Source organism: Symphalangus syndactylus, chromosome 8 (genome assembly GCF_028878055.3).
Source record: "Symphalangus syndactylus isolate Jambi chromosome 8, NHGRI_mSymSyn1-v2.1_pri, whole genome shotgun sequence".
In the NCBI taxonomy this organism is placed as follows: domain Eukaryota; kingdom Metazoa; phylum Chordata; class Mammalia; order Primates; family Hylobatidae; genus Symphalangus; species Symphalangus syndactylus.
The window spans coordinates 110,769,304-110,796,880 of record NC_072430.2 but is presented as its reverse complement, the minus strand read 5'-3'; the positions used below and the strand labels follow the sequence as shown (position 1 = coordinate 110,796,880).

General features: G+C 41.5%; 1 protein-coding gene across 10 annotated transcripts in view; it reads right to left on the bottom strand.

The window, feature by feature from the left end:
* ZDBF2 (zinc finger DBF-type containing 2) overlaps positions 1–25,913 on the bottom strand; it is a 60,845-nt gene extending 34,932 nt beyond the window's left edge. For 2 of the 10 annotated variants that reach the window (XM_063645005.1, XM_063645004.1), the window contains exons 1-4: positions 10,837–11,114; positions 6,176–6,228; positions 5,181–5,224; positions 3,847–3,955 (exon numbers count right to left, since the gene is read on the bottom strand). In XM_063645005.1, the coding sequence (XP_063501075.1) occupies positions 3,847–3,906 (60 nt within the window). In that variant the 5' untranslated portion in view covers positions 3,907–3,955; positions 5,181–5,224; positions 6,176–6,228; positions 10,837–11,114. The other 8 variants (XM_063645000.1, XM_055290352.2, XM_055290347.2 and 5 more) reach the window with 8 other exon arrangements.
* Positions 25,914–27,577: the final 1,664 nt, after the last annotated feature.

Here is a 27,577-nt window from a genome sequence, read left to right as displayed (position 1 = left end):
CAGGGGAAATGCTTTGGGACAGTGGTCTGGGTAAAGATTTTACAGAAAAGACCTCAAAAGGACAGGGGACAAAGCAAAAACAGACAAACTGGATAATATCAAACTGAAGCTTTTGCACAGCAAAGGACAATCAACAGAGTGAAGACACAACCTGAAGAATGGGAGAAAATATTTGCAAACCATTCATCCAAAAAATGACTAATACCTGGAATATGGAATACTCAAACTCAATGACAACAAAAGGAAATAATCCAACTTAAAAATGGGCAAATAAGCTGAAAAGACATCTTTCAAAAAGTCATATAAATGGCCAACAAGTATATTAAAAAATGTTCAACATCACTAATCATCAAGGAAGTGTAAATCAAAACCACAATGAGATATCATCTCACTTCAATTAGAATAGCTATTATTGAAAAGACAAAAAATGACACACTGGCAAGGATGCAGAGAAGGGAATTCTTACACACTGTTGGTGGGAATACAAATTATTATAGTCATTATGGAAAAGAGTATAAATGTTCTCAAAAACCTAAAATATAACTACCATATGGTCCAGCAATCCTACTGACTAGGTATTTATCCAAAGGAAAGGAAATCAGTATATCAAAGAGATATCTGCATCCCCATGTTTATTACTACAGCACTGTTCACAATAGCTAAGATATAGAATCAATCTAAGTGTCCATCAACAGATAAAGGAAAAAAGGGGCCAGGCACAGTGGCTCACGCCTGTAATCCCAACACTTTGGGAGGCTGACGCAGGTGGATCACCTGAGGTCAGGAGTTCAAGACCAGCCTGGCCAACATGGTGAAACCCCATCTCTACTAAAAATACAAAAATCAGCCAGGTTGTTGGTACACTCCTGTAATCCCAGCTACTCGGGAAGCTGAGGCAGAAGAATTGCTTGAACCCAAGAGGCAAAGGTTGCAGTGAGCCAAGATCACGCCACTGCACTCCAGCCTGGGCGACAGAGCAAGACTCCATCTCACAAAAAAAAAAAAAAAAAAAAAGAAAAAAAAAAAGGAAATGTGGTATATATACATGGTAGAATACGATTCAGCCATAAAAGAAGAAAATCTTGTCATGAAAGTTGTGCTCGTAAAACTAGAGAATGGTGATTACTAGAAGCTGGGAAGTCAGGGGAGAGAAATTGGGAGAGGATAATTAATGAATACAAAATTAAAGCTAGATAGGAGGAATATGTTCTAGTTGTTCTAAGGTCCTATACAACACTGTAGGATGACTATAGTTAATAATAATTGATTGTAAATTTCCAAACAGTTGAGAGAGGATTTTAAATGTTTCCAACACAAAGAAATGATAAATGTTTGAGGTGATGAGTATGCTAATTACCAATTTGATTATTACACATTATATACATGTATCAAAATATCATACTGTATCCCATAAATATGTATAATTATTGTAAAAATAATAAAAGTAAACGAATCAATATAAATACATACATACATACATACATACATACATAAATCCACTACAGGTAGCACAGGGAGAGCTCTGATGAGCATGAATTTTAACATGATTTCTATGAAATAGGTTTAATTTTACAGACTCAAAAAAAAAAAGTATAGCCCTATCTCACACCCTATACAAAAATGAACTCAAAACAGATAAAAGACCTAAATGTAAGAGTAACTATAAAACTCTTAGAAGAAAACACAGGCATAAATCTTCCATCCTGAGATTAGGCAACCCTTCTGACATCAAAAAACATAAGCAAAACATAGCAAAATTTAAAATTTTTGTGCATCAAAACATAGCATCAAGAAAGTAAAAAGAAGGCCAGGTGCGGTGGCTCACACCTGTAATCCCAAAACTTTCAGAGGCCAAAGCAGAAGAATCACTTGGGCCCAGGAGTTTGAGACCAGCCTGGGAAACATAGTGAGACCCCATCTCTACAAAAAATAAAATATTAGCTGGGTACGGTGGTGCACACCAGTAGTCCCAGCTACTTGGGAGGATGAGGCAGGAGAACTGCTTGAGCCCAGAAGGCCGAGGCTACAGTGTGCCATGATCGCACTACTGCCCTCCAGCATGGGCAACAATGCAAGACCCTGTCTCAAAAAAAAAGAGTAAGTAATAAGACAACCCACAGAATGGAGAAAGTATTTGTAAATCGTATGTCTGATAAAGGTCAAGTATCCAAAATATATAAAGACTTCTACAAGTCAACAATAAAAAGACAACACAATTAAAAATAGGAAAAGGATATGAAGAGGCATTCCTATAAACAAGATATGCAAATGGCCAATGAAAAGACACTATATGTCATTAGGGAAATGCAAATCAAAGCCAAAATGAGATACCATCTCACATCCACAAAAATGGCTATAACAACAACAACAACAACAACAAAAAACAACAACAAGTGCTGACAAGAATGTGGAGAAACTGGAACCCTCATACGTTGCTGGTGGTAAGGTACAGCCACTTTGACAAACGGTGAGGCACCCTCTCAAAAAAGTTAAACACAATTACCACATGACCCAACAATTCCACTCTACATGTAAACCTAAGAAAAGTGAAAGCATATGTCCACACAAAAACTTGTACACATATATCCATAGCAGCACTGTTCATAACAGTCAAAAAGTAAAAACAACCCAAACATCCATAAATTGCTCAATGAATAAACAAAATGTGATATATCCATGTAATGGAACATTGTCAGCCATAAAAAGGAAGGAGGTCATGATGCACGTTACAGCCTGGATGAACCGTGAAAATATTACGCTACATTAAAGAAGCCAGACACAAAAGGCCACACACGTTTGATTCCATTTACACACAATATCCAGAATAAGCAAATCTATACAGACAGGAAATACACTAGTGGTTGCCAGGGGCTGGTGACAGAAGGGTGGAGTGAGTTACTGCTCAGTGCATACAGGGTTTCCTTTTAGGGTGATTAAAATGTTCTGGAATTAGACAATGGTTGTACCACTTTGTGAACATAATAAAACATCACTGAATTATACACCTTAAAGGGTCAAGTTTATGGTGTATGCGTTATATCACAATAACAAAATTTTTAAATCTCTATACCAACTATTTTTCCCTCAGCAGCCAGAATGAACCTTTTAAAACACAAAGTAGATGATTTAACTCCTATGCTCAAACTTTGAGATGCTCACCCATCTCACTTGAAATAAAATTCAAAGTCCTTACCTTAGCCTACAATGTCTTAAAGAATTGACTTCTCCGATTTGGGTAATGGGTATACTAGAAGCCCAATCCCCACCAGGTATGCAATATACCCATGTAACAAACAAGCCCATATACCCCCTGAATCTAAAATACAGAACTGATTTGTCTGAATTCTTTGCCTATTACTTCTCACCCACCTCCCCACATCTATGCAGCCACTGGCCTCCTGGCTCTTCGTTAGTGTGCCAACCACTCTGTACCCTCAGGGTCTCTGTCTCTTCCCTCTACCTAGAAAATCTTTCCCCAGATAAATGCAAACCTGAGACCCAAACTCCAAATCTCAACTCAATGTCACTTCCTTAAAAAGGCCTTACCTGGCCACCCTACCCCTTCCCTATTTTGTTTTCCTCATAACATTTATCACAATCTCACGCATGATGTACTAAATTTATATATTATTTATCTTCTGTCTTACTACACTAGAATATAAACTTCATGAAAAAAGAGGCTTGGTTTTTGTTCATGGTCATATCCCTAGAACCTTAAACAGTGTCTGCCAACTAAGATTCCCAATATGATCTGTTCAATGAATAAATAAATGAATTTAATAAAATGTAAGAGCAAGTCACAACTAGGTCCTCTGAGATATTATCATATTAATAGAAACCGCTCACCTGTTCCAGGTTATTATACTGCACACGGCAATAACTGCAATATCCTTGTCTTTTCTGCATCTTGAATAAATAACTGAAGTCAGATGGCTACTGTCTTTGAATACTCAAGCTGAAAAACAAAAAGAAAAACGGTAAAAATCATGGTAATTCCTTACTCTTATGAGGAAAATGGCTATGATAATTAGCAAAAAACAGAAATTCACTTCTACTTCTAATAATTAGGAAAATATACAAGGCTGCCATGAGCCACTGAATAAATAAGTGAACCTGGAGCAGAGACAAGAACTATGTATCTTATGAAAGAGCAGTTTGTTGCCAATATTTGAAGACTAGATGACTAAATATTTAGTTTTTCTAATAACTTATTAGAGATATTAGATATTGATTTAGTAACAAAGAATACAATGTTCAATTTGCGAAGACCAATTACTTCTAAGATATTGTTATGGTATATTTACTATACTCTAATGGAGCTCATTAATTTCCCCATCATGTTTCCATATCAAACCCCAGATTATTTGACAATGTCTCATTCTCTGTTATCATGAGCATAAAGACACCACACGGCATTTTCTGCTCAGCTCATAGAGAGGCAGATTTTTAAATAATTTATCCAACACAGTTGCTAAAAATCAGAATAATTAATTTAGCCTCTGAAACACAAAACACTTTTCTTCTGACAATTATGTAAGCCAGATAAATAGGAGGGATTTTTTCCCTACTAGTGTTTAGATTTCTCTACAAATAAATAGTTTTCCAGTTTCCACTCACTTAAAAGTATAATCCTTCAACATTACATACTGCATGGTTCCCAAACCAGGCTGAATACCCAAAATTTTAGTAGAGCTAGGGGTGAGCCTAGCTAGGGGTGAGCCTAGGATTCAGAATTTTTAAAATTCCCCCAGTAATGTTCATGCCCAGCCAATGTATTAACTGACACAATGTACATATAATTTATGATTATTTTAAGTAAAAAATTTAATGCAGTTTATTTGCTGCTTTAAGCTGAAAATAGAATTGCAAATAATTTTGTATTTCAATTAATTTAAGCATTCTTATCTGTTGGAAAATATATAACCATCATTCTAGAATATGAGTATTTCTGCAATGGAAAAAATTTAATCATTAAAATCAATAACTGAAAAATGAAATTACAGCCTTAAAACCATAATATGAGGGGAAAAAAGCTTCATTAAGTCAAAATGCTAGCATAATATTTACTTACCTATTACTTCTTATTATGAGAAATTTATTTTCTGACTTCTCACATTTATGAGGAAAATTAATCAATTAAACCAGCCTCTGACACAAAAAACATGTAAGACATTACTTACTTAAAATTTGGTCTCTTTTCCACTAATTTACTTCACTTATTAACCTACAGCAATAAAACAGAACAAACTTTTATTTTAAATTGTACTTACACATAAGGCAAATTTCAAGCTGAGAGAACCTAGAGCTTAAATGTAAACTTTGAAAAATCCTAAAATAAACTTTTGGGGGATTGAAAATATAATTAAAACATTCATTGAATAAAGGACAAAAGTAAACCATTAATCTAATATCACATACCCACAGAATGTAAACACTTAAATATTTTTGGTATTTAATCCTATGGCCCTTAACTCCTGTGGCATTATCACTTGCCACTTTCATCATCTCTAGTGCCATAATGACAGTGAGTTACAATAAACCAGAAGCATGTGTTGGCATTTTTAAAAATTAACATGCCAGGACCCCATCAGAAACTTACCAAATCAAAATCCCAGTGGTCAAGGGAACCCAGGACATACGTTATGAAGCATATTTAAAATGCTCAAGGTAGCCGGGCATGGTGGCTCATGCCTGTAATCCCAGCACTTTGGGAGGCCGAGGCAGGTGGATCGCCTGAGGTTAAGAGTTCGAGAACAGCCTGGCCAACATGGCAAAACCCTGTCACTACTAAAAATACAAAAACTAGCTAGTAGTAGTGGCAGACGCCTGTAGTCCCAGCTACTCGGGAGGCCGAGGCAAGAGAACCGTTTGAACCCCGGAGGTGGAGGCTGCAGCATGCCGAGGTCATATCACTGCACTCCAGCCTGGGCGACAGAGCAAGGCTTTGTCTCAAAAAATAAAATAAAATAGAATAAAATAAAATGCTCAAGGTGATTCTGCTGTAAGTTGACTCAATAAGTCATCATTTTTTATAAACTAATAAAACTTATTTATTAAAGGGATCATTTCTTTAGGGTCTGGATTTATATTACTTTGCATGCCTAAATAGGTCTTTTTATACAAACTCTGAATTCTTCTAGAACCTGATATTTTTATAAAGTAACAAATTATTTACCTGGAGCAGAAAAGGTCAGGTATTTCATCAGCTGTATTAGTTCTGGTAAATATCTGTAAATTAAAATAAAATCTTTTTTAAAAGAGGTCCCATAAGTGTCTACCATTGACCAAATAAATACATCCAGATATATTTTGAACAGTGACATGTTTCCAATAATACAAGAAAAAATATTCACTTTGGAACACAAAGCACTTTACATACTATGACTCACTGAATCTCACACATGACCTCCTAAAGTTCTGGCGCAGTGACTGTGATGGCCCATCTAACCCACCATCAAACACTGCAGGTCTCTGGGTTCCTGGAACAGTAGCTGTAAAAGACTATAAGGCTCAATTGTGCCTCTGGTAAAGTTGAGAACAAAAATGCTGTCAAACCCAAAATTAGCTTCACGAGAAACTTCCCGAGGCTCAGGTACCATGTTAGCTTTAATGAAAAATACTGTCAATTCTTTTATCACCTATCTATATCAATATACTATTAAGCAGAAGCATGTTTTTTTATTCCTCCGCATTGTTGTAGACAAAGTGCTGCTCCTTAGCCCGGATCACTGGTTAAGAAAAAATTCCAACACATGGGCTCAAGAGAGCCAGTCGCACCATGGTATAATCAAAGAATAACTATTAAGCACCCACTCAGCGCAGAGTTCCATGCTAGAAACTTTAAGGGATAGAGACAAATACGAGACAAGTTTTCTTGCCCTCAAAAAATTTAAAATGAAATTGGGAAATTAAAGCCAAAGAATGAGGTGCTGCCTAAGAAATGCCTCAGCAAAAATAATAAATGCTAATGAGTTCAATGCAAAGTTCAGTTTTAGCTAGAGTGGCAAGGGATGCCACTGTGGATATGGTTTTTTAACCAGATACTGGAAAATGGGTAGGATTTACTCACTCAAAGGTTGGGAAATGATATAACAAGCAAAGGTACAAAAGCAAGAAAATACAAAGTACATTTGGAGACAGTAAATTAACAAATTCAGCTGAATCTAAGGTTTCATTTGAGAATTTAAGGGGCAATAAACCAGGGCAAGTAGATTGAATTTTGACATGGTAGTATTCCAAAGCAGACTAAAGAATTTAGACCGTACCTTTAGGCACTGTGGAAGTTTTTTTGGAAAGAGGTATTCTTGAGAGTGCTTTAAGAAAATTCTGGAAAAATGATTCTCTCCTACTCAAAGGAGCTTTTCAAAGGGTAAGGGATATAACTATTAACTACTCAGCACCATTTCCTAAAATACTGGAGAATTAGTTAATTCCCAAAATCTCCAAGTTAAGAGTCAGTATCCCTTAAAGCATAGTCATGTATGCTTACAAAATAAGAAAATACACATCGAATTTTTCTTTAAAAAATGACTTTTATTAATTTTTATTACAAAAGTAAAGCATTTATAATAGTACAATTATAAAAATAAAGAGCATAAAAATCAGCCATAATCCACCCACCATTAACATGTATCGTATTCGTCTTTGTTCTAAACATATTTTTACAAAAATGGGAAGGTACAGTACATTCTATTCTATAGCCACCCTCTCTCACTGAACCACATATAATGAGCACCTTTATATACCATTATAAAATGCTATCATAAAATAGAAGAAAATAAAGTAAAATAAAATAGAGTGTTTAATGATTGCATAGTATTTCATTTTGTCAGTGTAGATAAAAGCCCTGTCAAGACAAGAACCAGTAGTTGGTGGGTCAACTTCTCAAAGTCAATCAGTAAGATAATTTTTTAAACACACACATAACCTTAATATTTAACTTAAAACTTCTAAATGTATATATGTTTAAGATCAAATTGGGCTTTTTTGTTTCATTGGTATTTTTAGTATGGGGGTTGTTGCTTTTTTTTTTTTTTTTGGTCAGATTAGCTAGAGTTTCGAGACATGTCTTTTCATAAACAACATCGTAATTCACCCGAGTTTCCATTTTTGTTCCTCTAACGCAGAACAAAAATCTGAAGGCAGTTTCAAATCTGAGAGCAGAATTATGATCAATGTTAAACATTTTTCCCCAGTCTTTCACAGTTGTCATACCCAGTTAAGTACTTTGCAAATATAGCCTTTTTATGAATCCAAAGCATTCTATTTATTTTTCATAAAAATAATAATGCTGTTTTTTAAAAATGACTATGCTCACCTTCTTATTTCATTCATTTATGTAACATTTAAAATTGCATAAACCTATCCTGGGCAGTGAACAGAGATTTCTGAGCTACCCAGATGACTTAGGCAGAAATGTCTTAAAATAAAAATAAAACAGCATTTTGGGTTTTTTTGTGTGTTTTTTTTTAAGAAATATTTCTTGCACACCTGAGATCTGCACCAGCTGCAGAGGTAAACATGGATAAAAATATTTCTGAAATGAGTTTGGAGTTGTCGTGTGTGTATTTCTCAAACTGAGTGTGGCGGTGTGGTAAGAACTAACAAAACCCACAATCCTCATAAAACATATTTTTCAACTGCCTGACAAAAGAGACATCAAGTTAATTAAAATAATAATAATAATAAGGAAGGACGATAGAAAGGCATTTGGTTTTCTGAACAAGACAATCTAAATTTTCCATCCAGCAGTAGGGAAACAATTGAGGAGCAATGACAAAACAATGGCCGAATGCATAAAAAGACCACACTAATTCAGTGTCAGTTCCTCAACACAACCCTACTAATTTTCAATTTTCCCCTTTTTTGGATTATCCACGCTATGCTGGCTTTCCTCTGGTGACAAGCATTATCCTAGACACCTCTATGCAGTCTTAATAAAATAATAATAGCTAATACTTAGTACTTAATCTGAGCCAGGCGCTCTGTCAACAGCTTCCTGTGCATTATCTCATCTAAATAACAAACAGCTTTATAAGGTAGCTGCCATGATTAATTTCCATTTAACAAATCAGGGAACTGAGGTTGAGAGAAAAGAGGTATCTTGTTGCAGGTCTCACACCAATAACCTGCGTAACTGAGATGTGATCACTGGTCAATTTGAGTAGTTTATTCTTTAACCTCTTAACGACTTAGACACTTCCTCTCTGTATTTTTAGGAATACTACTTGTTTTAATATTAGGTGAAAACAAATAATTAGGACTCTTATTTGCTGCAATCAACATCACCACTATTCCAAAGAAAAAATAAAACTAATGTCTAGTTTAATTGCATCTTGCTCATTTGAGTGCTGACAGTACCTTGGATTAGCGATTTTCAAGATTATTTAACATAACACACAAGAACCAACACATTTTTAATTACAACCGAGCACACACGCACAGGCACACACGCACAGTTAAAAGATTTTTCACAAAACAATACTCCCATTACATGTAATGCATTCTGATATTTTCTATGCGATCTTACTTTTTTTTAATGCTAGTCACGACCCACTAAATTTCACAATGCACACGCACACAGTTAAAATACTTTTCACAAAACAATACTCTCATTACATGTAATGCATTCTGATTTTTTTATGCGATCTTATTTTTTTTTAAATGCTAGTCGTGACTCACTAAATCAATTTCACCATGCACGAACCGGCTGAAAAAACTCAGTTTGAAAAACACTGCCTCCAATTATTATGCAGAGTAAACAATATTTTATAGAAACCAGTTCTTACCCTGAATTCAGCTTATTTCTATCCAAATCACTGGCCACTGCAGTGATACTTTATCAACTCTCTAACGAGTTGCTTTCTTGCCTTCTATGCTTTGGGTTCAAACGACAGAGAAAAGGTCTTCCATGTATTAAGTGAAAAAAGCAAATAAACACCCCTTGTGTAACACACGTATATATGTTTGTGTATTAATTAAAGAGAAAGGAAAGATACCCCCCAAATTGTTAGCAGATTCTCTCGAGGATGAGATCGCTACAGGCTGCCTCCGTCGTCCCTCCCCCTCCCCACACGTTGCATATTGCTGTAAAAAAGAAAAACAAAAACAAGCTATTTCCTTTAGGTGGGGGTGGGGTTGTGGTCCCTTGAGAACCAGTATCTTGTTATGCATTTTTTTCACGAGCTACCAAGAATCATCGCGTGAGATAATCGCAGGAGCTGGTAAGGCCCTTCTTAGGAGCAAGTAAAAACGATGGCGTAACATGACCACATTTACACAACTGTTGCACGGCGGTAGTAAAAAGATCATTAACACAAAAATCAAACGTTTTCAAATAAACTATAATCGCCCGAGGCTGGGAAAGGCCTAGGTCTGGGGCCAGCTGGACCCAACGCAGGGCACTGGTGGAAGGGGGTGTGTGGACAGGTGGCTCGGGATCTCGGCCCCACAGGTGCCCAGGGGCAAGACTCCGCGGGTACCCGGCCCTCAATCCGACCCCGCAGACCGCCCCCTCCCCGAGCCCGGGCCCGAGGCCTCGTCCGCCGGCCCCTCTGACCCAGGGCCCCGGACAGAAGCGCAATGCAGCCTGCGCCCCACCTCCTTCCCTCGCCCCGCCACCTCGATCCCGGCCCGGAGCCGCCGACACCTCTCACGCAGCAGGGGCAGAAAGGGACGCGGGGTGGGGGGAAGCCGAGGACCTGCGAGGCGGCCGCTGGAGCCCAACGAGCGGTCCTGGCGTCCCTCGGGAAGAAGAAGGCGCCCCGGGCGCCCGGCGAGCAGGCCCCGCCCGCGGGCGTCGCCCCGGCCGCGCCCCGCCCCCGCCGCGGCACTCACCTCCGCGGAGGCCGCCCGGATTCCTTCCGGGCCGCGGTGGAGACCGAGGACCGCGCCGGGCGCTCTCCCTTCTTATTCCGGTTCCGTGGCGGCGCCCGAACCCCAGACCGTCCGAGCGCCGCGGCCCCGCTGCCCGCGGAGCCAGAAATAGGCGCCTTCGGCCTCTGCGGTCCGGAGGGGAGAAGCGGCGCGGGAGCGCGTCTCTCAGGACGCGGACCCCCGAGTCGCGACTCCACTCACGCAGGCATCCAAGGCAACGTGGCGTTGCAACCCTGATGGAGGTTTGACGTCAGGGAAGGTGCGAAAACCAGACCCCTTCTGACGCAGGAGCGGCGGGACCGCCCCCTGCCCGCCCACCCACTCACTCACTCTCCCACCCGGGCGGAGGAGCCCCTTCCTCCCCTCCAGAAGCTCTTAAAGCGGACACTTCCTCCCTGGTCAGGGCCCCACTCCGGAGCTTGGGAAATCTATCACGTTCCAACGAAAATGACTAGACTCATAAGCACAGTTGGGACGCGAAGTAGAGACCAAGGTTTTAGCGTTTGAGGGTCCAAATAAAAACTGCTTGCCAATTCAAAGCAACGTATGAATGTAGAAACGAAAACGGGGCTAAGAGAGCTAGTCGTTTCCACGCCTATTTCATAGTGAGGTGCATCTCACAAAAGCTGCTGTTCAATGAGCGCTTGCTTTGTGCTAGGCACTGTTTAAGGTCTCTATACATTATTGCGTTTCGTTTCAGAGTAACTCTGAATGAATCCTATTATTGTCCCCGTTTGACAAATTGAGAAAACCGAGGCTTAAGGAAGTTAAGTATTCAAAGATCTACCCTGCACATTAAAGGGTTACAAATATTAACAAACAACATTAGGTCATGCAATTATATTCACTGCGCTACCCATTACGAATATAGTTGTGAGCAAAAACAGTTTAAGTGTAACGCAGATCACAAACCTAAATGAATCACACTACTGAATATGAAATTATAATCTGCGATAAGAAGTTTCTGAAACACCTAAACCAATTTTACTAAAATGGAGAGAGGCCCTGTTGCAAAGCTTATGTCTAATGTAAAAATAATCTTAAAATGAGCTACTTTGCTCTTTGGCTGTAGCTGTAATTGTCGTTACCCTTTTTAATAAGCTTGTGATTTTGTCCCTTTAAAAAACAAAAACAAAACTTGCCCATTGCTTTTGCGTCCATTGTTTTTATTCTTTCTGTATTTCTCAGTTCCTTCTTCCCCCACTACGTCTTTCTCTCACTTTAAATTTGGGGTCCTGCAACTATTCGATTTATAACCTCCCTTAGATTTAACATACCAAAAAGTACAGATTTCTTTTAAGGCAAGTTTTTTCCACATCCCAACTTTGGAATTATAGAAAATCCACTATACATTGATCGAGCCACCATGACATTATGTATTTCATAGATGCTAAGCCATGTTTTTCCCCACATTTTAACATCTGTGAAATCAAGATGCATCTTATAAACTCTCGTTGACCGGGTGGCAGTACAGACCTGGTTATCATTACCTCCACGTATTACAACGTGGATGTTGCTGTGCAGGTTGTCCTCATTTCAACTGAGATAAGTGCATTGTTTAATAAAACCCATAACCCTAGGAGGAAAGGAATTAACAGACAAAAGTCACTCAAACTTGGAGAGAGATTTTCCTAGGGAAACAGGGAAGATTTTCCTGGAGAAGAAGATTTTCGTAGGAACAAAAAGAGATTTCCCCAGCATTTAGAAAAGAAAGAGATGGGACTGGCTAAGAACTAGTAGTCTTCTGGGAGCCCTGAATTATTCACCAAGCACATTCATTCTTGATGGATTTTGGGAACCCATATGTGAACAGTTAAATACTAAGCCTACTTGCACCCCCCAAAAATGAAATAACTTCGATATTATTCTTGATAGCCTGATTAGTCAGTTACAATCCCTATAGATTTTATTCAATAACACCATTGAAGGAGGAAAACAAGTCCTGAATGTTTTGCGTGAAAACACAAAATTGACATATTCAGGTGAGATCAAGAAGGTGCCAGCATCAAAACTTGCAGAATAAGATCAGCTGCTTGGAAGAAAATCCTGCATACAATAGTGCAGCATTCCTCCTTTCTCTCTCTCTGCTTTTCTTTTTTTTTTTTTTTTTTTTTTGAGACAGGGTCTCCTTCTGTCACCCAGGCTGGAGTTCAGTGGCGCAAACACGGCTCACTGCAGCCTCGACCTCCCAAGCTCAAGCGATCTTCTTGCCTTAGTCTCCCAAGTGGCTGGGACCACAGGCGTGTGCCACCATGCCTGGCTAATTTTTTTATTTTTTGTAGAGACAGGGTTCTCACTTTTTTGCCCAGGCTGGTCTCGAACTCCTGGCTTCAAGGGATTCTCCCACCTTCGCCTCCCAAAGTGCTGAAATTACAGATATGAGCTGTAACTGTGCCCAGCTGGAGCATTCTTAAAGTTAGATGCATCACCAACACCTTTGGTGGAAAACTACAGCCATGGACAACTGATTCAAAAAGTGATTCATAAAAGTTGAGCTCTGGGCGTGGCGCGGTGGCTCACGCCTGTAATCCCGGCACTTTGGGAGCGCGAGGTGGGCGGATCACCTGAGGTCAGGAGTTTGAGACTAGCCTGGCCAACATGGGGAAACTCCGTGTCTACCAAAAAAGAAAACACAAAAATTAGCCAGGAATGGTGGTGCGTGCCTGTAATTCCAGCTACTGGGGAGGCTGAGGCAGGAGAATCACTTGAACTCGGGAGGCGGAGGTTGCAGTGAGCTGAGATCGCGCCACTGCACTCCAGCCTGGGTAACAGAGTGAGACTTAGTCTCAAAATAAATTAATTAATTAATTAATTAAAAATAAATAAAAGTTGAGTTCCGAATATGAAGAAGTTTCTGAAATACCTAAACCAATTTTACTTACATTTCCCTTTTTATGCATTCACAAGATCAATGCATAATAAATGTGTCAAAGTCTGAGAGTGCTTTTACTGAGTATGAAATAAAAATAGGCCAGGTATGGTGGCTTGCACGTGTAGTCCCAGCGATTTGGGAGGCTAAGGCGGGGGGATCGCTTGATCCCAGGAGTTCAAGACCAACTTGGGAAACAGTGAGACCTCGTCTCTACAAAAAATACAAAAAAATCAGCCAGGCGTGGTGGCGCATGCCTGTAGTCCCAGCTACTCAGGAGGCTGAAGTGGGAGAATCACCTGAGCCCGGGATGTAGAGGCTGCAGCGAGCCGTGATCACACCACCGCATTCCAGCCTGGATGACAGTGTAAAACCCTGTCTGAAAGAGAAGAAAAAAAAAAACGAAAAACACTAAATTACAAGAAATTGTTGTGTTATAGTTTAGTTGGCAAAATTTTTCTCCCAACATGATACTATCATAAAACATCAAAGGGAGTGCCATTCTGCATCAGATCAGCAGTCCGCACAAACCAGATTTCCGTCTACTGGCAATGGGCACGTTTTGTGGGAGAGCTTAGTTATCTATAAGGTTAAGCTCCAAAAGTTGTAATTTCCTCCTCAATTCTTTATTAACCCATTACAGATCTAAACACATTACACATCTAAACATATTTAAAGGACCTTAGAGATCAAGATTGGGTTTGTATGTACTTCGTTTCCTCCCCCAACATATTTGGTCCAGGGAGAAAAAAGTGCTGAGTATGTGTTATTTCACATTCTTCCTTCTTTTAAGGAACACCAAAACCTGCTCTTTTGTGTCTAGAAAGCACTCCAATAATGCCTACATTTTGTAAGCCGTTTAAGCTAATATTAGGCTAATGTCTTAAGGAAAGGCTGTTGGGAAAAAACAAGATCTCATAGCTGGGTCATAAAAGAATTTAGATTTCACCAATTTAGAGTGTGGACTATGTCTTTTCCCAAATTCTATTACTGTGTGCTTCATTCTACCTATTTACAGCCAGGTGAGGTCATTATAAAGGTTTTACCCCTAAGCCTGGCATGTTAGCTCTTTAAAAAGTAAAACGTTTTCTTTAAGCATAAAGGGATTCATGTGCATGCCCCAACCAAATCATCATTTTAAAATAATTGTGGACCGGGCACGGTGGCTCACACCTGTAATCCCAGCACGTCGGGAGGCCGAGGCGGGCGGATCATTTGAGCTCAGGAGTTCAAGACCAGCCTGACCAACATGGTGAAACCCCAGCTCTTCTAAAAATAAAAATTTGGCTGAGCGTGGCGGCTTGCACCTGTAGTCTCAGCTACTCAGGAGGCTGAGGCAGGAGAATCGTTTGAACCCGGGAGGTGGAGGTTGCAGGGAGCCGAGATCACACCACTGCACTCAAGCCTGGGAGAGAGAGTGAAGACTCCATCCCAAAAAATAAATAAATAATAAAATCAAATTAAATTAATGTGAATGGTCAGAAAATATCTTCATTTTGTCATGTTGATTCCTCCCTGTAAAACAGACAAAAGTTTCATTTGCAAGGTAGAGGGAAAGATGGTAATGTTAAATGTCCTCATCTTCCTGGTTGTTGGAACAAAAATGTTGATGAAAAAAATGCAGGCCAGGTGCGGTGGCTCATGCCTGTAATCCCAGAACTTTGAGAGGCTGAGGCGGGTGGATCACGAGGTCAAGAGATCGAGACCATCCTGGCTAACACGGTGAAACCCCCTCTCTACTAAAAATACAAAAATTAGCTGGATGTGGTGGTGTGCGCCTGTAGTCCCAGCTACTCGGGAGGCTGAGGTGGAAAAATCGCTTGAACCTGGGAGGCAGAGGTTGCAGTGAGCCGAGATGGTGCTACTGCACTCCAGCCTGAAGACAGAGTGAGAATTGAGAATCCGTCTCAAGGAAAAAAAAAAAAAGGCAGGCCGGGTGCAGAGGCTCACGACTACAGTCCCAGTTACTCAGGAGGCTGAGGTGGGAGGATTGCTTGAGCCCAGGAGGTCAAGGCTACAGTGATCTGAGATTGCACCACTGCACTGCAACCTGGGCAACAGAATGAGACTGTCAAAAAAAGAAAGAAAGGAAGGAAGGAGAGGAGAGGAGACAGGAGGGGAGGGGAGGGGAGAAAGGAAAGGAGGAAGGGAAGGGAATGGTAGGGTAGGATAGGGTACGGTAGCTCATGCCTGTAATCCTAGCACTTTGGGAGGCTGAGGCAGGTGGATCATTTGAGGTCAGGAGTTTGGGACCAGCCTGACCAACTTGGTGAAATCCCGTCTCTACTAAAAAATACAAAAAAAATTAGCCGGGCTTAGTGGCACGCACCTGTAATCCCAGCTACTCGGGAAGCTGAGGCAGGAGAATCGCTTGAACCCAGGAGGTGGAGGCGGAGGCTGCAGTGAGCCAAGATCGTGCGACTGCACTCCAGCCTGAGCGACAGAGCAAGACTCCGTCAAAAAAACAAAAAAAAAAAGAAAGAAAAAAAAAGAAACAATGCAAGTTAAAGTATATGGCTTTAAGTTACAGAAATATACAGTAGACAGTTGCGGAATGGCAGTGTAACTAAGTGTGGGGAGGAGAGTACAAGGGGAAATCGTGCAAATGAGTTATTAATAACTCCTCATCTGTCATGCAGGAATTTAATATATAATATAATGTCTACAGTCAGCAAATCACTACATAGCAATATAAGCCTTTTTTAATATAAACATACAGATGATCCACCTAGGACAAAATAATTTTTTTTTAATAGAGACCGGGTCCCACTCTGTCACCAGGCTGGAATGCAGTGGCATGTAATTCACTGCAGCCTACAACCTGGGCTCAAGCGATCATCCTGCCTCAGACTCCCAAGTAGTTGGGACTACAGGTGCATGCCACCGCATCAGGCCAATTTTTTTTTTTTTCTTTAGAAATGGGGTCTTGCTATGTGGCTAAGGCTGGTCTCAAACTCGTGGCCTCAAAGGATTCTCCCACCTCAGCCTTCCAAAGCACTAGGATTACAGGTATGAGCCACAGCACGCCCAGTTCAAAGTAAAATTTTAAAAATAGTTGCTTCTGCTTATCAGGAGTAGATGTGGGCAAAGGAGTTGCAGGGGCAAGAAACTACAAGTATAAAATCATGATAACATTTTCCCCCACATGAATTTAAAATTATGCATAGTGTGATTTTTAACTTCTCAGTTGTAGTCTTTACATTGTATTCTTCCTTCATTCTAGTCTTTTCCACTTTACATTGCACGGAAACATTTGTAATACACCTCCTTCATACAGGCATAGCTGGGGTGTTTGTTTCCAATAATTCTCTACCAATTCTTGCCATATTCTACTCCTTTCTCTTTTTTCTTTCTCTATTGCTCCTCTTTCTTTTTTACTCACACGTTTTTTTCTCCTCCTTTCTCTTTGCTTTCTAGTAGAAACACAACTGGTAGCCCTCAAAGAGTGCTTTTAACATCTGGTGATAATTGGGGCTGAAAATGCTACGAATGTCACACTTGTTTCTTTCTTTAATTCAAAAATCATCCAAAGCTTATGTCCTCTAGAGATTTAACTTTAAAGAATTACTATTGCCTTTTAGACAATGAGGTCATCAATATGAAAACTATAGTACTGGCCGAGCGCAGTGGCTCACACCTGTAATCCCAGCACTTTGGGAGGCTGAGGCGGGCGAATCACCTCAGGTCGGGAGTTCGAGACCAGCCTGACCAACATGGAGAAACCCCATCTCTACTAAAAATACAAAATTAGCTGGGCGTAGTGGTGCATGCCTGTAATCCCAGCTACTTGAGAGGCTGAGGCAGCAGAATCGCTTGAACCTGGGAGGCAGAAGTTGCTGTGAGCCAAGATCGCGCCACTGCACTCCACCCTTGGCAACAAGAGCAAAACACCGTCTCAAAAAAAAAAAAGAAAGAAAGAAAAGAAAACTATATTATTGAGCTGTTCTATTTAAACTCAGACATTTTCACCAGTTAACTTGCAACACTAAAGCAATTTATATTCAAATAGAATAACTCTATAAGAATTTAGAGGCTGTGAATTCCACAGATCCTATTTTTTTAAATTAATTGGTAGTGTTCAAATGTTAGGATATGGTAAGGGCTCCAGAAAATGCTGTAATGCTAGAGCACTACAAGTCCAATTGGATTAACTGTATGTTCTTATTTTCTGTATTATTGATGCAATTAGGGCCTTTCGGACCTGAGGAACCACTTCTCTCAGGTTTAACTCATTCCCAGAGATAACAAACAGCTTGCCTGCCAGCACACCTTTGCTATGCAAACCAATCACCTGTCCACCACCCCAGCCATCTCCTTTTATCAGAACTCTACAGCCTGGGACACTATCCCCTGTCCTATTTACTATAGCACCAGGTACTAGACCACCAGGGACCCACCCTATAACTCAGAATTCGCTGAAACCATGCAAACTATCCAATCCTAAATTTGCACCACTTGCTTACTTTGTTTTGCCCATTCTTTCCTGAAAATTTCATAATAAAGGCTCTGCCAGCAGTTCCCCTCTCTCTACACTTCCTCACCCCAATTTGTCACTTCCCTGTGTGGCCCTGTGTAGTATGCCTGCCTCTTGTGTCTTGGGAATTGTGGGTATAATAAAAAATGTGCTGGGCATGGTAGCTCACGCCTGTAATCCCACTACTTTGGGAGGCCGAGGCGGGCAGATCACGAGGTCAAGAGTTTGAGACCAGCCTGGCCAACATGGCAAAACCCCGTCTCTAGTAAAACTAAAAAATCAGCTGGGAGTGTGGCACCCACCTGTAATCCCAGCTACTCAGGAGGCTGAGGCAAGGAGAATTGCTTGAATCCGTGAGGCAGAAGTTGCTGGGAGCTTAGATCGCACCACTGCACTCCGGCTTGGGCAACAGAGCGAAACTCCATCTCAAAAAAAAAGAAAAAGAAAAAACGGTATTCCTTCCTGGTGATCATTTGCGTGTCTGGTGTGTGTGCCTTACTACACCTGCTCAAAAACAAGGCCAGGGTATATCTTTAGAACATTTAGTACAGCAAACAAGCTAGGTGGTGTACACCACATGGAGACGATGAATCTGTAGAGTGCTTAGTAACTGGCCCCAGCAGACGGCAGCCACTGCCTGAGAGGGCACCCCAGTGTTGGCACCTTGCTGCTTGCTGGCTACTGCTTGTGTTGTTTTTTAATGAGTATTACCATGATTTTTCAACCTAAAACTGGGGGGCTGGAAAAGCTGAGTTCTCCCTTAGCTGTCCCATAGATTGCGGTGAAGAGCACCACGCTGTGTAGATTACCGTACGGATCACCATGCACAGTGCCAAGCAGCAGAGAAGGAAGAGTGCAGGACCCTTGGCACATGAAAACCCCATCTGAATCCCTGTACTGAGACCTGATCGAACAAGTTTGGCTTCTAGCAGCATAAGGCTGTGTCCCTAGAATGATCCCAGGCCCCCTAAATAGTGCCTGCCTGAGAAAGCTAAATGCCGCCAGGAAAATTTACTATGTGCTCTAGCCAGCACACATCTGATGATAGCTCCTTGACCACCCTTTCTTAGGGCACTTACCAAAAAGTCCTCACATTTGTAATTAAGGAGCATCTCTCTCAAGGATCTGAGAGCCATTCCTTCAAAATATAATCATCAAGAAGGATAAGGCCTCTGTCTCCAACTCTCTGTGGGAGGATAGATCCCTAATTCAGATAACTGCCTGCTAGCAGACACAGCTGACCTAATCACGTTTATATTGACCAATGCTTTGTACTCTTTTCTTTGGAGCTTGGAAGTCATTTAATCTGGAAACATTATTCGATATATATGCTTAAATCACAAACAACAGTTCACAAATGTATATATATTGTTTCCTGGATAACACACTGAAGAGTCAAAAGTGATAAGAAGCACATTTAGAGCAATATCCCTAGAATTAAAATTAATTCTAGAATACCAAAGGGCCAAAATTATATTACTGTGCTTAACAATGCAAAAAGTGTATGTTTTCTCCATTCAGCTGGGCATTGATTATATATTACCCATATAGTATTTCAATCAGAATCAAAATTTTCAGATGCATTACCACTAATAATGGGAGAAGTTCTTAAACCTTGTTCCCCTCCAGCTCTAAGTTGGTACAAATGTTCTTTCATGTGCTGAGAAATATGGCAAATTCGCCCTTCTATGCCAGGTACTGCAATTACTGCTGATGGCTTATCTGATTCTTCCTCGAAGGCTGTTAATAATGATGATTTGTTCGTAGTAGTAATCAAATTCATTCAATGGCCTGAAAGACACTGCTTCCTTCCCTACAAAATTTTTATCGATTAAAAGTGATTCATGATGACTGTGGAAGGTACTTGTACAGTTTCTGTGTCAAACATTCAAGAACAGCTATCAGGCATAACGTAACTATCTTTCCCATGTGCAATATATTGTTTATAGCAGCAAGAAGGTAAATTTTTTTCGTGAGGTCCTTGAACTTTCACAGTATCTCTTATCATTCAGTGTCCCAGTTCTGCATCTGAATTGAGTCCAAATTCTATTCCAACAACTTGAGAAAAACTCCCACCAAAAGCTGAATATTTGTTAACCTCATTTTCAAGACCTTCAAGCAGCTGTGCCTGTGTTACTCTGACAACTAAAACTGGGGTCCACTATGAGAAGGATAGCCAAAAAACCATGCAAAGTGAAATTTCCCACCGGATGTATTCAATTAGATCTGGAAGTACCTGTATGAAGCAATGCTACATTGGCATGAATAGCTTCCAACGTGGCATTAGTTACCAAATTTCCAACATTGCTTCGGTTCTTCTTACAGTAATTTCACAGCTATTTAATTCCGTATCAATTGGGTGGAGAACTTCTAACATATACACGTCCAAGAGGTTCAGAAGTAAATCTATCATCAACATTACTGAGAAATCAGATGAAGTGCATTTGTTTCATAGATTCTTCCAAAATATCCACACCAAAATCAAACTCGTGGTTTCCAAAAACTGCAAAATCACCGGGCGCAGTGGCTCACACCTATGATTTTAGCACTTTGGGAGGCTAAGACGGGAGGAGGATTGCTTGAGGCCGGGAGTTCAAGACTAGCCTGGTCGACATAGTGAGACCTCTATCTCTATAAAATAATATAATATAATATAATATAATATAATATAATATAATATAATATAAAACAAAACATTAGTTGGGCGGTGTAGTGCTCGGGTGCCTGTGGTCCTAGCCACTCCACAGGCTGAGGTGGGAGGATCACTTGAGCTCAGGAGGCTGAGTAGGTAGTGAGCTGTGTTCCCACCAATGCACTCCAGCCTGGATGACAGAATAAGACCCTGTCTGAAAAAGCAAAACAAAAACTGCAAAATGTACTTCCGATTCATTAATATAGGAATCGTATGCTTTCCTTTCGTTATGGTACTTAAAACTGAGGCATTTAAGCAATCGCCACTAAAAATCAAAAGTGGATTCAGAGAATTGAAGTTTTTCACAGCTGCTGCAAATTTCCGTTTACTGGTTTACTATAAAGGAAATTACCACGTATGCAGATGAACAGCCAAAGGGAAGAGATACACAGGGCAAGTGCGCGGTGGGAGCGGGAAGGTTCCACGTCCTCTCTGAGAGGACACCCTCCAGGAACCTCCACGTACTTCGCTATCCGGAAGCTCCCCTTTGCACTTTTTCACTTCCCCGACACTTCGGAGCTCCTTTATTCCCGTCTCCCTCATTCTTTCTTTAAAACACCCAAATCACCTCTGCCGAAATCGGAATAGAGCTCAGCTCCTTCCCTACTTTCAGTAGTTACTGAATAAAATCTGCTTTTTCACCACTTTAACTCATGTCCAGCTGTGTTTCTGACAATGGTCTGGTACGGCAACTCGGATCCGGATGGGAACCACCTACCTCCTGCAGTTTGGGTGTCCAGTGGGGAATCGGACTCCACATCCAGTGTCTGAACAAGCATTTATTCAGGCACATTGAGGACAGGTTTTCATTCTTACAATTCTTCCTCCCAACTCCCCCGCCCGAGGCAGAGTTTCACTCTTGTTGCCCGGGCTGGAGTGCAATGGCGCGATCTTGGCTCACTGCAACATCCACCTCCTGGGTTCAAGCGATTCTTCTGCCTCAGCCTCCCAAGTAGCTGGGATTACAGGCATGTGCTACGACGCCCGGCTAATTTTGTATTTTTTTTAGTAGAGATGGGGTTTCATCTTGTTAGTCAGGCTGATCTCACACTCCGGACCTCAAGTGATCCACCCGCCTCAGCCTCCCAAAGTGCTGGGATTACAGGCATGAGCCACCGCGCCCCGCCTGATTCTTAGAATTCTGAGTATACTCTCAGAAGCTGGGTTAGAGTCCCAGGCTTCTTTTGAAAAGTACCTCCTAGGCTGGAAGTTCTTGCTGGCTCCTTGTTCTGATTGGAATTCATTCCCTGACCCCTAGAAAATTTTCCTTCCTGGCTCCCCACGACATCTTTCTGTTCTCTCTATTTGAGCCTGTTTCTCTCACAGGAACTTCTCAGTCAACCGAATCTCCTGTTCCTCCAATCCTGCGTCACCACGATGGTCCCAATACTGGCCGGGTTCTTTCTCCACGGCAAAAGTTTACTGAAGATCTTGAATTACAATGGCCCTCTGGGGCTCCTTGGATATCCCCAAATTAATCCACCTAAAGAGACACCCAGAGCAAAAAGGAACAAAATTCTCAGATGCATGATGGTCTGCTTATTTAAGGAAGAAGCCAAAAAACAGTGAAATAATTCATACCTCACTCAAACCATTGAGGCTTTTACATCATGCCTTCAGAAACATGTTTTTAACCCAGAAAACCCCACAGCAATTCCACACCCTGCTCCCAGCTCTCTCCTGCATCCTTCTCTCCCAGAATGTCTTCCGCCAACTGAACCTCAATGCCCCTCAACTCCCTGTAACCTTAAGATTCATTGGGCCCTGATCTCCTACAGATGAAGCCAGGGTACAGCAGGCCCCTGTTCCCAAGCTAGACTGAGGAAAGAGACATAATTTAAACTTCGGTCTTGGTCTGAATTACATGACATCACTCGTGAAAGGAAAGGAAAAGGAAAATTTACTGAACAATTCAGAATTGTCCTGGGGTCATACTCTCCCTGACTTATATCAATGTAACCAGCTCTTGGTTGAACCTGGAGATGCTGCCTTTTGGTTTAAACAAAAAAAGAAATGGACCACCATTTCTGGGGACCTTTTTTCTCAGCCTATCCCTGACACCTTCTGAAGACTGAAAGAAATAAGAGATAAACTACTGGGAGGCATCCCTCAGTTCTATCCCCTTTGCTCTGCACAGTCTTGAGTATCTGACCAAAACCTATTGGCCATATACTCAAAACTGTATAAAACAAAGAGATGAAACTGTGGCAAACTATCATCATCGACTGGAGACAACAAGGAAGGAGCATTCAGGGTGGGTACTGATTTCCCCAAAAAAACCTCTGCTCTGGCCACTAGAACATGGTAAATGGTCTCAGGCTGGAGTTCACACATCACAAAAAAATAATATCAATGCCTGGGCACGGTGGCTCAAGCCTGTAATCCCAGCACTTTGGGAAGCTGAGGCGGGCAGATCACGAGGTCAGGAGATCGAGACCAGCCTGACCAACATGGTGAAACCCCATCTCTACTAAAAATACAAAAATTAGCTGAGCGTGGTGGCACACGCCTGTAATCCCAGCTACTCAGGAGGCTGAGGCAGGAGAATCACTTGAACCCAGGAGGAGGAGGTTGCAGTGAGCCAACATCATGCCATTGCACTCCAGCCTGGGTGACAGAGTGAGACTCTGTTTTAAAAAAAAAAAAAAAGAAAAAGAAAAGAAAAAGAAAAACTAGTATCAACTAGAAAAATGCAGACATGTATGAGCTTCAGACATTAGTCCAACAGTATAAAGGTAGCATTTCCAAAGAATTGGAAAATACAAAGGTTTGTGGCAATGCAATCAATGTAATCACAACAATTAGAAAAATCCTAAGATTTTAACCCATGGGGCAAGCTCCAAAATCGTGGGTTCCCAGTGATCTGGAAGCTTGTCAATACTGTAAAGAAAAAGAACACTGGGTCCAGAATTGCCCAGCTCTCAAGAGGAGGAAAAACTTTCAGGGCCCTTCTCGTAGAAAGTCACTGACTCCCCTCTGAGGAAGTAAATGTGCAGCACTTTCTACTGCCACCAGACTCAAAGTTGAAAGGCACTTCACCATGTTTTATTTATTTATTTATTTATTTATGAGACAGAGTCTCATTCTGTCACCCAGGCTGGAGTGCAGTGTCACGGTCTCGGCTCACTGCAACCTCCACCTCCTGGGTTCAAGCCATTCTCCTGCCTCAGCCTCCTAAGTAGCTGGGACTACAGTCGCGTGCCACCACAGCTGGCTAATTTTTGTATTTTTAGCAGAGATGGGGTTTCATCATGTTGGCCAGGCCAGTCTCGAACTCCTGACCTTGTGATCCGCCCGCCTCAGCCTCCCAAAGTGCTGGGATTACAGATGTGAGCCACCGCGCCTGGCCCACGTTTCTTATTGATACCAATACCTGGACTGCACCATCATCTAACCTTAACACTACCCACCACCCCGGTTCCTGTGCTCCTTCCTCAGCATTACCAGACTTTTTTAGCGGCAGGTTTTGATCATGTGTCTCACGATTTGCCTTTCTCAACCTCTTAAATGTTTTTGGGGAGCCTCTTAAAGCTCAGCACAACTTTTTTTCTCAATTATCTCACCCCTGTAAATCTGTTAAGAAGGGATCTTTTCAGGAATTGGAGTATCAAAATTCACTGTGCCCACAAAGGGACCCCTCTCAAACTCTGCCCCCCTCCATGTCTGTCCCCTAATGGCTTTGTCTGACTTTTCTGAGTTCCTCTTCCCCCTTCAACCTAGCAATGCTCTACTAAGGACTTATATCGACTGTTAAACAAAATCCTTCCTTTGTGGGCAACAAACTCCACTGGGAAATGGCCCGCAGAATTCCTTAAGGTGGAAACAGATCTTCCCACGCTCCTCCCCAAACTGCCCAAAATCATTTGAAACCATGGGGACTTGAAGAACTCCACCCAATAACCCAAGATTTATTAGACAAAAAAGGGCCAATCCCCACTCCTAGCCTAGGCAACACTCCCATTTTGGCCACTACAAAGCCAAACGGAAGAGGATTTTCAGCCAGTCCAAGATCTGAGAGCTTTCAATAAAACTGTCAAACCCAGATTTCCCCTGATGCCCAACCCTAATACTATGCTGGCTGTGATCCCTTCCAAAATCTAATATTTCACCTGTCATCACTTTGCGTTCAGATTTTTTCAGCATCCTTTTTCATAAAGATTCCAAGTACTTGTTTTTCTTCACAATCAACAATATATCTGAACAACAATATATCTGGACAGTTATGCCCCAAGGATTTACTGAGGGTCCTATTTAAGGGACTTAAAATATGCAGGAAACTCCACTTTATTTCAATATGTGGATGATGGTCTATCTCCTGCCCGTTATGACAGTACTCTTCTGAACCCTTAAGGCATTAGCAATAAAGGGCCACCAGGTGGCTAAAGACAGTTCTGCATTCAATATCTGGGTCATGATATCTCAGCCACAGGAAAAACTATCTCCACAGACTGGACTTCTACTATTCAACAGTTTACTCTGCCAGAAACAAAAAGACAACAGAGAGGGTTTTTGGGTCAGAAACTGCACGATCTCTCTGTAACTGCCTTGCCCCATATGCCCACCTGGCCGCCCAGGACCCCTATCCAAAGATGCTTTTGAGAACCTTAAGAGCTCTTTGTTTTTGATCTGTCTGACTAGCCAGGTGTCCCCTTCCTCCTGAAGCTGCGAGCTCCGTCAAAAAGGACAACCTACTCTGAGAGAGGAGGATCGCTCTTCGATGGAGGGTATATGAGTAGCTGCACTCCCGTTAGAACCTCCAAACAGGCTCTCAAGGGCTCTCTAATTTCACGTCCCACCTTGGACTTTCTGATTGCTCCCTACTTTCTTCCACGTGGATTTCTCCCTACCTTTTTCCAAGTGGCCAGGCAGCCCCGCTTCAAGAAGGCTCTCCATGCCTGAAGTCTGCAGGCACCAGTACCCTCAGACGCCCTCCCTCCTGCCAAGATGCCCTAGAGCAAGTTCCCCGCAGCTGAAGGGGCAGTGAAGGAAGAGCCGAAGTGAAGACTGGTGAGGTTATCAGCTAAAACCGCCCCTACAAAAGTGAAAACAAATCCAAAACAGGCAGCAGGAAAGGATAAATCTTCACACAAACAAACAAAAAACTGCAAAGAAAAGTATAAGACAAACAGGCCAAAGTAGCTACCCCAGAAAGTAAAGATTTTCCTGCAGAAAATGGAGAAACTGAAAATAAGGAGAGTCCAGCCTCTGCTCAAGCAGGAGAGAAAGAAGCCAAGTCTGGTTAATATCCTACACTCTTGTCTTATCAGTGGTCCCTGTCTTCCTTCTTGTGCAATTCTGAGAAACATTTTTATCAAATACTATATTTTGTAAACACACAAGTAGCTCTGCAATTTTTTTTTTTTTGAGACAGGGTTTTGCTCTCACCCAGACTGGGGTGCAAATGGCATGATCATAGCTCACTGCAGCCTTAATTCCTGGGCTCAAGCACTCTTCCCACCTCAGCCTCCCAAGTAGCTGGGAGTGCAGGCACAAGTCACCATGCCCAGCCATTTATTTATTTTGATTTTTGATTTTTAAAGAGATGGGGGGTCTCACCACATTGCCTGGGCTGGTCTCGAACTCCTGGCCTCAAGCAATCCTCCCATCTCGGCCTCCCAACGTGCTGAAATTAAAGGCATGAGCCACTGCATCCAGTCTATAAATATTTTTAAGAAGGAAGAACTATGATTTTTAAAATGTAAATACTTTCTTTGTTTGTTTTGGAAACAGACTTTTGCTCTGTCACCCAGGCTAGAGTGCAGTGGCAAGAACACGGCTCACTGCAGCCTTCACCTCCTGGGCTCAAGGAATCCTTCTGCCTCACGGTCCTGAAGAGCTGGGACTACAGGCATGCACCACTGTGCCCGGCTAATTTTTTTTCATTTTTTGTAGAAACGGATTTTTGACATGTTGCTCAGGCTGATCTTGAACTCCTAGGCTCAAGCAATCCTCCCACCTCAGCCTCCTAAAATGCTGGGATTACAGGCTTGAGTCACTGCACCTGGCCTAAGTGCTTTTTATTTTTATTTATTTATTTATTTTTGAGACAGAGTCTCACTCTGTCGCCCAGGCTGGAGTGCAGTGGCACAATCACTGGAACCTCCGCCTCCCAGGTTCAAGTGATTCTCCTGCCTCTGGGACTACAGGCATGTGCCACCATTCCCTAGCTAATTGTTTTATTTTTAGTAGAGACAGGGTTTCACCGTGTTAGTGAGGATGGTCTCGATCGCCTGACCTCGTGATCTGCCCGCCTCAGCTTTCCAACTAAGTGCTTTTTTTAAAAAAAGAGGCAAAATCATATGCTGTTTATTTTTTATACAACCAGAAAACGGTGGGACATAAATTATGGGAGCACTTTACTGTTGTGGGTGTCAACTTAACAAACCATAGGTGGAGAGGGTAGTTTTATATCCTATAATACATAGCTGGAGGGAATTCTTATAATTTTATGTTGCCTGGCATCCACTTCGAATATAAGTTGGACTTTCTCATATTGAATATAAGTTGGACTTTCTCATATTGAATATAAGTTGGACTTTCTCATATTGAATATAAGTTGGACTTTCTCATATTGAATATAAGTTGGACTTTCTCATATTGAATATAAGTTGGACTTTCTCATATTGAATATAAGTTGGACTTTCTCATATTGAATATAAGTTGGACT